At 41.2% G+C, this 16,856-nt stretch overlaps 1 protein-coding gene across 3 annotated transcripts in view; it reads right to left on the reverse strand.

The window, feature by feature from the left end:
* Phf10 (PHD finger protein 10) overlaps positions 1-14,640 on the reverse strand; it is a 17,751-nt gene extending 3,111 nt beyond the window's left edge. The window contains exons 1-9 of one of the 3 annotated variants that reach the window (XM_031354701.1): positions 14,616-14,640; positions 12,141-12,247; positions 8,893-9,023; positions 8,235-8,318; positions 7,057-7,190; positions 6,814-6,963; positions 6,023-6,132; positions 4,640-4,793; positions 2,567-2,722 (exon numbers count right to left, since the gene is read on the reverse strand). In XM_031354701.1, coding sequence (XP_031210561.1) covers positions 2,567-2,722; positions 4,640-4,793; positions 6,023-6,132; positions 6,814-6,963; positions 7,057-7,190; positions 8,235-8,318; positions 8,893-9,023; positions 12,141-12,193 — 972 coding nt within the window. In that variant the 5' untranslated portion in view covers positions 12,194-12,247; positions 14,616-14,640. Of the gene's footprint in view, positions 1-2,566; positions 2,723-4,639; positions 4,794-6,022; positions 6,133-6,813; positions 6,964-7,056; positions 7,191-8,234; positions 8,319-8,892; positions 9,024-12,140; positions 12,248-14,000; positions 14,278-14,615 lie in introns of those variants that run through there. The other 2 variants (XM_031354700.1, XM_031354699.1) reach the window with 2 other exon arrangements.
* Between the last annotated feature and the right edge of the window lie 2,216 nt (positions 14,641-16,856).

A 16,856-nucleotide genomic window follows, 5' to 3' on the forward strand; every position in this document is an offset into this window, starting at 1 on the left:
GCTAGGAAATTCACGTCTAAGATTGAATCTTAACTGCTATAATATGCAGCAGAACTTTCAATAACCTGTACTATATGTAAAAGAGAAACTTACAGTTTAAGTTAGATACTAGCAGAGTAAGTCCTCTAATATCTTTTACTAAAATCAGGGAAGAAACCACACAATATTAAATTTTGAAAAGGGAATTCCTCATAGACTCTTTACAAAGCAACCCAAAAGGAATAAAACACAAATTAATTCACATTCTAGAGCAATTCAAGTTCTGTAATCATTAAAGTACACATAATGTCTATAATGAAAGGAGACGCTAAGAAACTGCAAGGTTTACTTTTAAAATTATACACAATGTTGTGATAAATCACTTCACTTTTTTTCTTACCCAATGATCTTCATCTTGTTGAAAAGAAAAATATAGGAGGACAGGAGAGGGGAAGAAGGATGGGGAAGAAAGAAAGGTAATAGATCATAGGGCAGCAGTGTAAGTGGGAGAGACCACTGTGGCATTTTCTAGAGATGCTACAGTTCAACACACAAAACCACACAATTCCTGCAAGTACCCAGGCTCAACAGGCCACAGCCTGCATCCAGGGCCTCACAGACAAAGTAAAGACCAGCACTGAGGGAAGGGAGGCCCTGGGCCTCACTTAGACCCTCTGATCGCCTTCGCGCACAGCCACAGCCTTTTAGTTTTCTTCAGCCAACAGCCCTCAGCACCTCAAAAGGCTTGTGTATACTTACTTTTCTTGTTGAAAAAAATAACAAAATGAGTTGAAACTTTTGTGGTAGCACTAACATAATATAGATTTTAATTATGTATATAGGCCTGAGCCTAACAGTTATACTTTAATTTCAGGTTAATGTAACCCAAGCAATACCGTCCTACAAGTTGAAGGCAAGCACCAGTCATCCTATTACATCACATACATTATGTTTAACTCCCATATTCTAAAGTGTGTGAGTGTCAGCTTGAAGTACCCTAATATTTAGGCACATCTTGGCTCATTAATACTTTCTATACAGAGGTTAACTTTCAGTAATTTTGTTCACATTAATATATACTATCTATATATTGGCTGTTCCTATCTTTGAAATACCTGAAACATTTTTAGTTACTAAAAATGTTTACAGATTATAAAATGTTTATTTTGTATATGAGGCTCCCTTGAGTACTATTAACTATGATTAATCTATATGATTTACTCACTAGATCAGTGATAATATGGATAGTTCTTCAGTTCTAGCCTGTATTATGTTTGTTTCAATATTCTCTATTTATAATGCATGATGAAACAGGCTCCTTGTTTAAACGCCTCCTCAGACCAACAGCTGTCACTCCCACTGGCACCTCTAAGACAGTGACACATACTGGCTCCTGCAGGCTGCCTCTGAAATGTAATCTTTGGAGTTTTTTTGGTTTCAGTTATTAAGCAGTGACTGAAATCTTTAGTTTAAAAAGCATAGATAAGCTATACACATTTAAAAAAAAATACAAAATTACACAGCAGCCTACTGAAGCTGTCCTCAGAATGAGTCCTTGCTGAGTGAGCCACCAATCGTGTGGCTACGCCACAAAAGCATGCTGTAAGTGGATCGTACATGGGCATTGTGAGAATGTTCCAGTGGGGCTGACAGTGACTCACAGCTCACTTTGATTGTTCTCCCTGTGATATGCCAATGTTAGCACACAGGTGTTTAACAACTCACTCAGCGAGACTCTTACAACCTTCCTTTAGTTGTAACCTCCATATAGCAACTGGATGCATACTCTAATACAGCCAAGACCTGGAGTGCATGCTGTACTGTCACCATCCACATCACAAAGCTGAGCACTACCTCCATTCCTTCTATGATCCTCCTACATCCCCTTGCACCATTATAGCTGCTCACCTCTCATCCAACTTCTCAAGGGGAGAGGCAGACAGAAAACAAATGTTAAAAATAATAATTTCTGATAATCTATGGCCTTACTCTAAAAATAATCAGATCCACAAACTAGGTTTTAGTCCTTGTAACAGAATGGTATACCAGCTATCTGCCAAAGGTTATACAAAAACAATGATGTAAGTAACAGCCATTCCTATTTTCTATCCCAAACTTGGCAGAATTTGGCAATTGGATCCAACAATCCTTAGAATAAGCCTGAATAGTTTCAATGAAAGGCACTACAAAAATACCACCTCATGTGGTTGTAAATCCATCCCTACTTCACAGCTTGCCAAGTTAAGCTTCACCAACTGTTCAGATATTCAAAATGCTAGACAAGTATGCCCTGCACTAAAAAAAAAAAAAAAAAGTTTTGCCTTGAAAGAATGTTTTAAAAACTCCTATTTGTCTGGTTTTTACTTAAAAGGATAAAGACCCATTAATTCTTTATATACAGGAAATAGAAGCTATACTATGACCAAAAGTGACAAGCCACCAGAGAAAGAAAGCAGTGGACAGGTGCACAAGACAGGATGGCAGAGCGCGGCAGAGCGCAGCAAAGCTCAGCGCCTCTGGCTCAGAGTTAACGGTATGAGGGAGGCTGGCCAGGAAAGAGGCCGAGTCAGGGGCTTTTTTCTTCTACCTTGTACCCAGGAACTGATTTGGACAGTACAGAACGTTTGGAGCCGTCTTTTCTTGGAGTGGCCATTTTGTCTTTTGATTTCTGTCTTCCCTGGAAGGTGTCCTCCTGGCTGTCAGGGGGGCTGTCTCCTTCAGACACATTGCCTGAGGAGCTGTCCTGTAGCAAAGAAGTAAAAGCAAAGGTTCCTTGGAATCAGGACCCAGTTGAGTCTCAATTTTTTAAATGACAGAAAACATATATTTAAGTTAAAAAATGAAAAATAAAGATGATTTTAAGAAATCATTTCTAAATAGAGTAAGAAAAGCCATGTTAAAAGTTATTTACCCTTCTAATAACTATTTCTATAAGTATCCTAGTCAAGTACTACACTTTCTGATGTAAATCATCAAAAATGGAATTACCAACTCAACTACTATTACATTATACAGCTTCAATATCTTCATACCATGAGGATGTATAGTTTTATATTTATAGAAATACTTATTTTTCCCGAGTGATAAATTATGAAAGTCCTTCAAATACATAACCATGTTCAAACTGTATAAGATCCAAAGCCAAATCCCTAGTCACCCACAACAGTATGATATATTTGTTGAAGGAACAAGACTTCAGTATCTGGCCATTTAATTTATTTTATAATTCAATGCTTGGTAACAACTTTATATTCACATAAATTATGAAAAGTGAATGAAAAAAATTAAGCTATGCATAGCCACCTGATAAACATCCTGAAATGACTGGGCACATGAACTTGTCGCCTTCCTGGTTTCTTGGTGTGTTTATATCCTGCAGAGGCCCAGGCTCTCTCATACATACCCCATTATCCTCCTAATGTGGCTTCATTCTGGCAGTGTAATTCACAAAATGGTTGTACTGCATGTGTGTACACATGTGATCACAATGTATGCATCAGTATGTGCACACAATCACACATACTATATGTACATATGTGTGCAAGTGTGCTGTCATACTGGTAAAGTACATGCATTTTCTCATATTCTTTAAACTACATTCCTTTTGTGTAAATGTATCACCACTGAGGATAAAGATTTATTTCTAAATTCTGCACCATTAAAATCAGCATTTTTTTTTTCTATTTAAATTTTGCTAACATCTAATTAAGTCCTTAGAATTAACTCTGTTAACAAATCTGCCAGGTCAAAATCTGTGAAAAAATTCTAGGTATGCTGTCTAAATGCTTTCCTCAAATATCCCATTAATTTATATTCCACAGCGCAGTGTGGTAAGGTTGGGTTCATCATTATTAACTTCCATAGCTAGCTCCTCTCTGACAGGAGGCATCACCACATAGGACATGGACAGAACTTTGTTTCATGGAACACATAAGATTAAGTACCTGTTAGAAGTTGTTGTAGACAAGGGAATAAAATGCTGCTCAATGAAAACAAACATTTGGGTTGGCTACAATGTAACATATAAAAGGGCTGTGGCTTAATGTGTATTTCTGAACAAAGTCACAACCATAAACCACCTCAAAGGTACTTTCCCTCATACTCTGAGAGCAAACATCCTGCTTTTTTAGCAGCTAAATTTCTGGTATGAGTGCTCTCTTCAGCAGCACATATACTAAATTTTTTGTACAACAAAGGCACCCAGAAAAAACTAAATATACAGATATAAAAAACTAAATATACTGATATAAATATATCAGTAAACTAACATTTTCCTACAGGAAGCCCCAGATTAAGCAAAAGGAGCACAAGGTAATGTGTGCTGCCCTAGTTCAAGAAAATTACATTTCTCGTGACAAAGATCAGTCTATTTTGCTCAGTATTTTAAATCTGCATAAACAGCACATTGGGTAGAAGAATATTAATATTGAATACAATTGCCTATCTTGCTCAAAATAGTTTTTTAATATAAAACTTGCCCCCAAAAAAGCAATGCAAAACCTATTTATATCAATACACACCAAATATTCTTGTGAAAATTTTCTAGAAATATATGCAACTGTCCCATTCAAGCAATCTGGTAATAGAGTTCAATTTAACATTCCAGAAAAGCAATCCACAAATAACACAAGGATTCTCCCATTAAAGTGCACAGTCCTACCGAAGTGCCTTTATTCTTCCGCTTCTCATCCCCTCCACCATCTTCGCCATCATCTGAGTCTCCATCACTATCTAGTGCCGGGAGCTCTGGGTCCAGGGGCGGCTCATATAGGGCTGTGTTTAATGGCAAGTACCGAAGCTCATCTGGTGAGTACCTAAGTTTAGAAAGGTTGCTTTCATTCTTCCTTGAATATTAAATATGTGAAAACTACCTTTAAGCTGTGAAATCTGCTTTATGCCTCTCACATATACTTCACACATGTGGGTAGGGAGAATTTCATTTTGGTCATCAGGTGGGCATAAGTAATAAATTTTAGCAATCAGAACATTTTTCCCCAACTGACCATGCAGATTATGCACTTGTCAGTCTTTCCCTTTACCCTCAAAGCAAGAAAACAATGATGACTGATGTGTGGGCTGACAGGAGTGGAACCCCGGCAGTCTGGAGCATACTCCTGCTCAGCCACACACCCAAGTTGTGGTGACTTGTTCATTGCATCCTTGCAGTCATAGAACAGGCTCAGCAGAGAGCCAATGTCATAACACTGACACAATGACCTAACAATGTCATCAAGTGCATGGTGTGTAATAATTAGATAAAAATTAGCAAACAGTTTTTAACGGCGATTACTTTAAGACATTGTAAAGCATTTAAGTCTCCCCTAGTTTGAGCTGCACATAGATCCCCCTGGTCTCAAGGGGCTATTGTTCAGGAGCTACCTCAGTACTAAAACACCATATCAGAACATAGGAGTTGGCAGAACACCACTAGATTTTTAGAAATTTCTAGGTAGAAAATTTTTTAAAAAGTTAAAATTTTGCACAATTTAGAATAACAGCAAGTGCTCTGCCTGGCTCTGCTCTAAATCATGTTTCCTGCAGAACACCTACTCTGAGAACAGGTCTCCAGAATGAGGTTTACTGTTGGAAGAAAAGCAGAGATTCTGAAACAAGAGCAACCCATTTGTCCTGGTCTGAAAGTTTTTTGGTTCCATTTAAGATGGAAACAGGAAGTAACTCCACTTACAGGGGTGTGGCCATGTGTGCCATGGCTTATCTGTCCCTTCTTTTATCTTCCTCTACTGCTGTTACGCCACTCTCCACTCTGCATGTTGTGAGGTCCACTCAAGTAAAGACTCTGGAGAGGATTCTCATTTCACAAAAGCTTCCCAAGGATACCAAACTAGTGGGCCATGTGCCATACTGACAGCACTAAAGACTGATGCAGACCTCACCAACAGGCCTTCAATTCTAATAGAACGATGTTCTTCACACAGAACCCAAGAGAAAAAATGCAGACAAATCCTACACATTGTTTGGTGTCACTAATAAACATACATTTATAGGAGGCTCAAAAAGCAATGATAATTAAAGTACTGACTACCTCTTATAATACTCCTGGAACTGTCCGGGGATGAGGGCCACTGGATAGGAACTGACCTTCGTTCGGTCTGTTGGCAACACTTTGTACTTTCCTTGAGGCACTTGGATAACCTGTGTTAAGATCAAGAAATGTGAAAACTGATTCCAACCTGGGAATCAAGGCTTCAAGAAAAGAATTCCCATGTGTACATGACATCCATGTCTCCACACTATAGAAAAGCTAGCAATTTAAATAACACAGTAGCAATAACCTAGGGGATAGTTGGTGCCTCCCAGCTGTGTGCTTTAGTTCTGTGCCTGTTATTCACCATGTGCATAGGCTCTTAAGAAAGGTAGGGTAGAGTCTCTGGCTCACCATGGTCTTCTGTGAAGTATAGAAGCTTCTTTGTAGCTCACCTGGCTCCTTCTATGAAGTGTAGGGGACATTTGTGTAACCTCATGGGACTCCCACCAAAACCAAACAGACAAGCTCAGTGTGCTGCTTTCACACACACTCTGGGGACATGGGAGTTAGATACATACTATTCATTTTGCTGGGTAAATTCAATCATAAAGCAAAGAAGTTTCAGCAAGAAGGGTCGGAGGATGGAAGGGTAGGAGGCAGGCAAATGGCATTACCCAATTCATTATCAAAATGGTACCCTAACTTCTGTGAGAAAATAAACACAGCTGGCACCATAACAATATAATGATAATAATAATAATAATAATAATAGTAATAGTAATAATGGACTGGTGGCCATTCTGCAGTAACAAAGGAGACCCAGATACTCCTGAACTATGTCACCCTACATGTGTCTGTAAGTCAAAATACGCTCTTCTTTCTTCCATGCGTTCCCGGTTTAAGTTGCTGTTAAACTCAGCTGCCTTCTTGGCAGCTTTCTTAATGTACTCAGGCACTTTGCTGGCTTCGACTTTCTGAGTACTCTGTTGTTGCATTTGCTGAAAGGAAAATATTACAGTTAGAAGTCATACATAGTTTTATAAAATGGTCCCCCCTGCCAAGACAGACATCAATCACCTGAAATCACTTACAGAATACTCTTTATAATGATCTGTAATTCTCTGACGTTCCTTTTCTTGTAGAATAACTGAATATTCAGCGTGTTTAGCTGGATATTCTTTTATCATTAAGTCAATCACTTCATCACTGCGCAATGCTGTTAAACCTATTTTAGACCCCCCCCCCAAGAGAAAGTAAATATTTTAAGGCCAAGTGAACACAGGTACTTTTTCAAAACTAGCTTCTCTTTACTATTTTATGGTAATCAAAGCAAAATTAATACATTGTAAATATAAGTTATTCTTCCTAATAAAATCAAGCAATTAAAACTAAAGGTTATCTTATAAAAAAAATCAATTCTTGAGTCAAATGAATTTCTTTTCTATTTATGTAAATTGTAGAATATACTTAGAAATAATTATGAATGGTATATACTAGCCACTAACAAATAATACAGAGTATATAAAAATTATTTCTCAATATATATTTCTTAGTCTCCAAATCTATACATCAGAAATACTACTGAGTCAACATCTCAAAACATTCACCAGTCTATACACGCCATGTAACTTTCACAACATCAGTATCAGATTTTCTTACTGCTATGATGAATTTATACTGGGAAGTGCCTGTTGACATTGACACACACACCAAAAATAAATTATCAATAAAGCATATGCTATAAGGAACTAAAAGTTTGACAAGAATCTATAGGTTCAATCCCCAGTACTATAGATGATAAAGATCTATACTTAGATAAAAATTCTATACCCAAAACTCAAACATTTGACAACTCTGTTAAAGTCATCATTAGAAAATTATATTGGGGCTGGAGAGATGGCTCAGCAAGTAAGAGCCCCGACTGCTCTTCCAAAAGTCCTGAGTTCAAATCCCAGCAACCACATGGTGGCTCACAACCACCACTAATGAGATCTGACGCCCTCTTCTGGAGTGTCTGAAAACAGCTACAGCTGTTTATAATTTATAATTATATTAAATTTATAATTTATAATAATAAATAAATTTAAAAAAAATTATACTGTAGTATAAAAGATTTAATCATGCCTTTGACATTTTAACGATTAAAAATGAAATAAACAATTTATTTAAATAATTTATTGATTTTGTAAAATACTTTAGGAGATGGGTCATTTATCTAATTATCGACCTACAAATGCTGAGCTTAGAAGACATCACAGGTGCTGATTACCTAGTGTGCACTGTGTTTCCGTGATGACATTTAATTCTCTCAGGTATAGTTTCTCCTTGTGAGATAAATCTCGTCGCTCTAAATCTCCAAAAGCAGAACAAAACAACTATTAAAAACTGAAACTATACATCTTAGAACTTTTAAAAACTTAAAGAAACTATTTTAAGCATATTTGTTATTGAATATTCTAAGTGTTATTCTGTAACTACACACAATACACACAAATCTTACAAATTCAAGAACTCAACATTTAAAAACTAAAAACTAGAACAATCCAAAGTTAAGCATTAACTACATTAGGGCAACTCGTCAAGAATGGCTTCCTACAATTCAGGCTCGGTGTAGATGCTAAGTCTATTCCTGAGGTCACAGAGCAGCAGCTTAAATTAAAAAACATTGGCTATAAAGTGATTTTTCTTTTCAAACTATCCTCAAATAGGTATGATGCTACACACCTATAATCTTACTACTTATTCTTGACACATGGAAGCATGCTACCTCTATAGTAGGATACTGAGTGCTAATCATAAATTAAACTCAGCAAGTGTACGTGCTTTACAAGGATGTAAGAGAAATTGCTCATTACCAAGACCCGGATAAACACCTTGTCCCTGTTTTAAGTCTGATGTCACCCATTAATACACTAAGCCGTAAGTACCTGGATATTTCCGTTTGAAGGAGGTCACACCCAAATATTCACTGACTTGCTCCTGAAGCATATAGTATTCTCCTGTTTCATCAGGTGGCCATTTGTATTCTATTAAGTTTTCTGCTGGGTAGTAGCTGAAGCTGAGACACAAACACACATTATGCCTTATATGTGGCATTTATTAAATTTCAATCACATTTATATCTCAAATTATTTTCTAAAAAATTTTAAGAATTGCAATTCTTTTTATTACTGCTGTGCTTATGGAGAAAAATTACAAAATGGGTAAAAGGAAGACAAATAATGATCCAACACTTCACATAAAAAATCCACTAAATATCTATTCATGCACACGTATACATGGCAATTTCTATACATGCAAAGAACCTAAGGCTGGAAAGATGGCTCAGTAGTTAGGAGCACTTACACAGAGGATGAGCATTCCGTTCCCAGCACAACATCAGGTAGCTCACAACTTATCTATAACTCCAGCTCAGGATCTACTATGGTCTCTGGCCTCTGCAGGTGCCCACACCCACATGTGCGCACACATAAAGACATACAAGTTAAAATTTAAAACTCAAGACTCCTAACTACTAGGTCTAAGAAACCAAAGTATTTTTTAATTTAACATTCACTATAATTACTTCATGCATACCAGATACAACTTAAGCAACTTCTGATCCTTACCTATAGCTCAGTAAGTCACAAGAGAACTAGAAAAGCAGAAATTTCAAGGACCACTTTCTCAATGAACTGGACAATAAGCTATAATTTTATTTCTTTATACTTTACAAACCCAGAAGCAAAGAACAGATCTATCTGGAAGTTTCAGTATACTGCACTCAACTTCAATCCTGAGTAGTAAAGTCTGTAATGAACGTGTCAATGTAGATCATCTAACTTCTAAGTTAGAGGCAGGAGTGTGACAGTGGTTTGCTGTACTTACTCATTTAAAAACTAGCTCATGAAACACCCAAACCTGGTGCTAGAAAAGAACAGAAACACAGAAAGCTAAAGAAAACCTCACCTCCTGTCATATCACAAAAAGTAGCTCAGAATGAATTAAAAATCCTAAATATAAGAGCTGCCTAGAAAACCCTAAATTAGCAACAGATTCTTAAACTTAACACTCAAAACAAAAGTTATAAAAACAGACATTAAGATTAAATTTTAAAAAGTGACACTATCAACTATAAGGGGAAAAGAGCCATAGAGTGCTAGGAATTATTTACAAACCTAATAAAGGAATTCATGTGCAGAATACATAAATAAGTCCCATAACTCATCAGCAAAGAATCAAAAAAAGAAATGAACAGTTGGGCATAGTGGTGCACATCTTTAATCCTAGCACTGTGAGCCAGCCTCATCTACAGAGTGAGTTCAAGGACAGTCAGAGGATCGTAGTAAGACCCTGTCTCAAAAACCAAAAACGGGGGAGGGGTGGAGAAGTGAACAAAGAAGTAAACAGACATTTCTCCAAAAATATAAATCAAATAGTCAAAGAGCACCTAAAAAATATTTCACAAACACTACCAACCATGGTATACAAAACAAAATCACAGTGGGTGGTTACGTTATGTCTTTCTGTATGCCTATCATCAAAATGAGCAAAAACCAAAAATAATGTTACAAGGTATATTATTGGTAGGAATGCAGAATGGTCCTACTGCTATGGAAATGTATGGGATGTTCTTAAAAATCTGAACACAGTATTACCATGTGGTTCAGCTTTCGACTTCTAGTTATATAGCAGGGTATTAAGAACAGGAGTGTTCACTTCAGCATTAATTATCCCAGCCTGCAGCTGAATAAGCAAAATGTAGCAGAACATACAATGGAATACTGTTCAGACTTAAGGAGCTCCAACACAGATGAGCCTTGAAGATAATATGGTTATGGATAAGCCAGGTAACACAGTGCAGGTACTGTATGGTTCACACTCAGGGGCAGTATGCAGAACTGTGGTAGCCAGCAGCTAGGGGCAGAAAAGACTAGGAGGTACTGGAGGGCTATGCAGTTTGAGTTACTGAAGTTTTGGAAAGGGCTGAGAGTGATGGTTGTACAATACTGTAAATGTAATTAGGACCACTGAACTATACTTTTTTTTAAGTGTTTTTATTTTTTTAATGTTGCATTTTATTTTTATTAAATATTTTCTTTATTTACATGTCATATGATATCTCCTTTCCCAGCTTCCCCTCCAAAAAATAAAATAAAATAAAATAAAAAACAAAACAAAACCCTGTTCCCTCCCCCCTCCCCCTGCTCACCAACCCACCCTCTGCCGCTTCCTGGCCCTGGCATTCCCCTATACTGGGGCATAGAACCTTCACAGGGCCAAGGGCCTCTCCTCCCATTGATGACCGACTTGGTCATCCTCTGCTACATATGCTGCTGGAGCCATTAGTCCCACCATGTATACTCTTTGGTTGGTGCTTTAGTCCCTGGGAGCTCTGAAGGTACTAGTTAGTTCATATTGATGTTGGTCCTAAGGGGCTAAAAATCCTTCAGCTCCTTGGGTCCTTTCTCTAGCTCCTTCATTGGGGACCCTGTACTCAGTCCAATGGATGGCTGTGAGCCTCTACTTCTATATTAGTCAGGTAGTGTCAGAGCCTCTCAGGAGACAGCTCTATCAGGCTCCTGTCAGCCAGCACTTGCCAGCATCCTCAATAGTGTCTGGATTTGATGATTGAATATGGGAAGGATTCCCAGGTGCAGCAGTCTCTGGATTGTCCTTCCTTCAGTCTCTGCTCCATAGTTAGTCTCTGCAACTCCTTCCATGGGTATTTTGTTCCCCCTTTTAAGAAGGAAGGAGGTATCCACACTTTGGTCTTCCTTCTTCTTGAGTTTCTTGTGGTTTGTGGATTGTACTTTGTGTATTCCGATCTTCTGGGCTAATATCCACTTATCAGAGAGTGCATACCATGTGTTGAACTATATTTTTTATATGTAAAAAGTGCTAACTAGTTTGATATTATATGACTTTTTTTAAAGATTTGTTTGTTTTCTTTGTGTATATGTACACAAACATTTGTGGAGGCCAGAATGGAATATCAGATGCTCTGGAGTTTACAGGAGGTTATGAGATGTGGGTGCTGGTAACCAAACTCCAGCATTCTTAACTTCTGAGCCATTTCTCCAGCTGATGTATATAATTTTTAATAACTGTTTCTGCTGCCTGGGATGGGCAGGGAAAGAAGAAGTGAGCAAAAACAGTCTACAAGAGTTACTACCGAGCCTTAAAGCAGCAGTACCTAAGATCTTGACTTGAAGTCTCACAACTTCTTGAGCTGTCTCCTGAGCCCATCCGCCTCCTTTTAGATGGGTGGGTCCCATCATTTGAGTTGTCTTCATTATCATCCTGTACATTTAAATGATTAAAAATTAGAAAATTTAAAAATGGATTAAAAACAGAGTGATTATCTATCATCCCAGTCCGCCTAAGTATCAACAAATAAAGCATATTTCTAACTAGTGTCCTTAGGAAACTTAACTTCTTAGAATAATTAAAAGGACAAAGAATTTGTTATAAGAAATGGAATAAAACTAAAATCTGACCTTCAATCCAAATGAAATTAAATTCTCGACTATATTTAAAATGTACTCTGCTTTCACTTTCTTACCAACTAAGTTGTGTTCAAACATCTGCTTTTTAATAGCCACACCACTTTAAAATCAAAGCAAGCCTTCTTATTTGAGCTGGGAAATAAATAAATATGAGCAAATTTTATAGTGCCCTTCCACTTACAACTGGCCCACAGGAGCACATTCTAATCAGCTACTTTGGAGATGAAGAAGGACTGGACAAAGGTTACCAAGTCTAACTACATTCCTTTTCTTCTACGGCAGAAATTCAGCACACTGTGATAAGCTCGTAGGAGATATATGTTGTTGAGCCATTCCATTAAGGAAATAAGTAATCAAATGTTTTTAAAACAATTCATTTACATATTACTCAAGGCTTAAACTTATATATTTTTTAACACTACTACTCTTACTATATATTTCAATAAGGGCCCGCAAAAGAGAATAAAAAGGCAGCACAGGCCAGCATGCCAAGTCAGCATTGCACTGTGGGCTGCTTGGAGTCTTACTGGGCATTGCTCTCCACCAGCTGTGTGGTAATACTGCAAGCTTCTCCCAGTCAGAAAACCTAGATGGCTGACGCAAGGATTCAGTGAAAATACATAAGCACACTAAGGGCTAGCACATAACTGTCTGATATGTGTTAACGTTGTGATTAGCAGTGATTTTACATTTCATTCTGTCTCTAGCACCTAGGAATTCACTAAAATTATTTCCCAAATTAAAAAAGAAAACACAGAAATCATTCTCCTTTTCATTCATCAAAAAATGAAGTCAAGTAAACAGACTTAATATTCCTTTTTAAAACTAACAATCAAGTAGAAGTTGAAAGATAATCAATTTTCTTAATATTTATTTTTCACTGTATTCTTATTCCATACTTGCTTGACACCGTTCATTTTAAGCACTGGTGCATTTTAGGCACTACTTTATTAATTTGTGGACCTTTAAAGGGTTTCTGTATGTCAACACTTTTAGTTAAAAACAATGATCCACTTGAAAAGAAACAATAACGGAAGTTGACACAGAGTTTACCAGCTCACAACCACAACCGTTTCCAGGTGAGGCCCTCCCCCTCCTCCGCACAGTCCTGGGTCAGGACGGGGAGCCAGCAACCCCCGGAGCTGCTCTAACTTGGGCCACTGACCAGCAGTCAGAGGCCCCACGGGGAGGGACGGGCACGTGGCGCAGGCCACCTGGGCTGGCCGGGTCTGTGGGTGTGAACCCACATTCTGCCAACTCGGGACCCCGAGCCCACGTCCCGCTCAGCGTCTCCCCGACTGAGATCCCCAAAGGCCGCCAACTTTTCCGACTTTCCCAGGCTGGGGGCGCTTCGTCTCAACCACTCTTCCAGAGTCTTCCGGTCCCTACTATTCCCCGACAACTTCCCACCCCGCCGCGCAGGTCTCCCCCAGGTCCGCGCCCACTGTCCGCCGCACTTGTTGCTCCAGGACCCGCCGCCCTGTCTCCACTCCGCTCCCGAGCCCGGCCCGGCCCGCTGCCGCCGTTGGGCAGCGCGCTCCGCTCACCTTCGGGGACTGCGCTCCAGGGGAGGCCGGGTCGCTGTCGCACCGCCGCGGGGACAGCGCCGCCCCGGGCCCGGCCCCTGCCATCAGCCCCAGCGCCCCGCGCCTCCGCCGTCGCCGCCGCCGTCGCCTAGTCCCAGCCGCCGCCGCCGCCGCCGCCGCTGTCGCGCGGGCCGCCCGGCGCCCCGGCCCCGCCCCCTCCGCCCGCCCGCCCGGGGGCCGGCCCCTGCCGCCGCGCGCCCCGCGGCCCGCCAGCGCCACCGCCATGGCCGCCAGCGCGCCGCCGGCTGGGACCGGCACGCCGCTCACGTCAGCCGGCCGCAGCTGCGCGGCTCCGCGGGCCTCGGCCGGGGCCTGCCGCCTTGCCGCCTTCACCCGGCGCGCTGCGCCCGGCCCGAGCTCCGCTGGCCAGCCGCCGCCTCGGCCCCGGCCCCGGCCCCACCCGGGTTCCTGGCCGCCTGGCGAGCTCGCTGCCGCCCCTTCCCTGCGCCCCCGGCCCGGCCCTCCGCGTCAGCCGCTGCTCCGCGCCGCCCCGCCCAGCCGCGGTCCCGCCCCCTCCCCTCCTCCGCTGCGCGTCAGCCGGGGGTCCTCAGTCGGCGGTGCCTGCCTTCTCCCCACCTGGGTCCCCAGCTCCTCCTCTCAAAGATGGGACTCCACCACGCGTGTCCTCCAACCCCACCCCCACCCGGTACCCAGCTCCTCCCCACAGCCCCGGGGTCTTCACCAAGCCGGGTCCTCCCGCTCCTCCCCCCACTCCCGATCACCAGCACCTCGGCTGAGGGTCCCACGCGGTATCCTCCCACCAACCCCACCTCCACCCGTCCCCAGCCCCTCCTCTCAGCCCGGGGTCCCCACACCCGCGGTGACCTCCCCTTCGCCACCAGGGTCCTCGCTCCCTTCTGTAAATGAAGGATGAGTGTCCTCAGCCTTAGGGTCAACCACCCCAGGAGCCCCGCCTCCTCCCTCTGTGAGATCCCCTCTCCTGCATTCTTTCAGACTTCTCCACCCCAGGGTCCCCAAGGCGCCCTTGGCTTCCTTTGTTCTACAACTGCCTCTCCTGTGACCTTGGCGTAGTGGCCCTCATGGCCACGGGGAAAGTCACAGCAGCACTCTGGCTGAACAAGACTCAGTCAGGCAAGGAGAACATAGGGAAGGTCCCCCAAACCATATGACAGTGTCATAACGCACAATCACCTGCAGGACACAGGATTGGGAATTCCTGGAGATGGAAGCCAATGTGTTTGGACAGGATTTATATTGATGTTAGTTCTTAGACTTCGCCATATGAAAGGCCGGACCCCACCCTTTGAAAGCAGCATCAGGAAGACAACAGGTCCAGTGGACAAAGGCAAGGGGCAGAGACGCACCCCTACATCCCCAGCCCCCATCCACTCCACTCCTCACAACACTTTCAAGAATGTACAGGACCAAACCGGAAAGGGTGGTGGTGATCTAGCTCTTGGATTTTAGAATTCAAGTTGCCTTTCACAGCCAGGGCTTCTAGGTCCAGCCAATAAACCCAGCACTTTTCTCCTCACATGAAATATATATAGTGGATCCACATGAAGTATAGAGCCGACAAATGACTCACCCCTCACCTACACCAGGCAGAGGTGAAGGGAGTGCCTGCATAGAGCAGGACGTCTGCATTGTAGACACATCAGCAGCTTCTAGCTAAAGTGGCACACAAATACATAATTGAACTTAAGGGCATCGTAGGTAGGAGAGAACTTACTTGCAATTAAAAAAAAAGATTTTAATGTTATAAAATTTGAAAGTTAAGAAACAAGAGAGACAAATATAGTAGATCTAATGTGGAACCTGGGATTTGTCTACTTCCTTCCCTGATGTCATAAAGTACTCTAATAGAGCAACCTATGGGAGAAAGGGTTTCTCTGGCTCTGTTCAAGTGTGCATACAGTCCAGGGGTCACAACACCACACAATCAGAGTGCAGAGAGAATGCACTCAATTCAATCTTTCCTTTCCGTGTGGTCCAGAATCCTATCCCAGGCTCTGGTGCTACCCACAGGGATCCTGTCTTGCCACCTCAATCTAATCAAGCTATTCCACAAGCATGTCAAGAGACTAAATGAACCTAGAGAACCCCTCACAGGTGTTACAGATGATTCTAGATTCTCATCAAGTATACAACTGAGATTAAGTACCACCTGTTTCAAGACAGAAAAAAAGATAATTTGGAAAACAGCAAGTATGTTCAGGTTTATCCTTTATTCTAGTTTGGCTTGAGAACAGGGCAAATGAAAAGAAGAGTTGAAGACAGGAGACAATGTGACACATGGAGAAGAGAAGGATGTAGAGTTAAGACTGGCTTAAATCTAAGCTTTAGAGAAGGAGGGATCTAGATAAGAAAACACTAATACTTTATTATTTTTCCTTTAAGCTTAAGGAGTCCTTTCAAAAGAATGAACACAAAATATTAAAACATCATCCAAAATGCATCTGCCCTTATAAGTTTTCCAAAATATATCTTGTATTTACATTATTTGAGACTTCCACGTAATTTCCTATGGCAAGTACTAAATTTATTTTATTTATTTCTGAGACACACTCTCAGACTTGCCTATCCTGGAACTGACTACGTGGACCAGGCTGTCCTGGAACTCAGAGATCTACCTCCCTGTGCCTCCCAAATCCTGAGATTAGAAAGACACGTGCCACCATGTCTAGCCATCCTAATTTTCTTAAACCTAAGAATAACTATACCTCTGTATTGGAATCTGTAAGAATTCATACCTACCTTTTCTACTGCTCTGAGGTAACATACGTTAACAAGTAAGTATAACTGGCTTTCACTTGTGTGTTTCGCATGTGTGAGGTAACACATGAGGCTTACAGA

The sequence above is a fragment of the Mastomys coucha genome, unplaced genomic scaffold (assembly GCF_008632895.1).
Source record: "Mastomys coucha isolate ucsf_1 unplaced genomic scaffold, UCSF_Mcou_1 pScaffold5, whole genome shotgun sequence".
Classification (NCBI taxonomy): domain Eukaryota; kingdom Metazoa; phylum Chordata; class Mammalia; order Rodentia; family Muridae; genus Mastomys; species Mastomys coucha.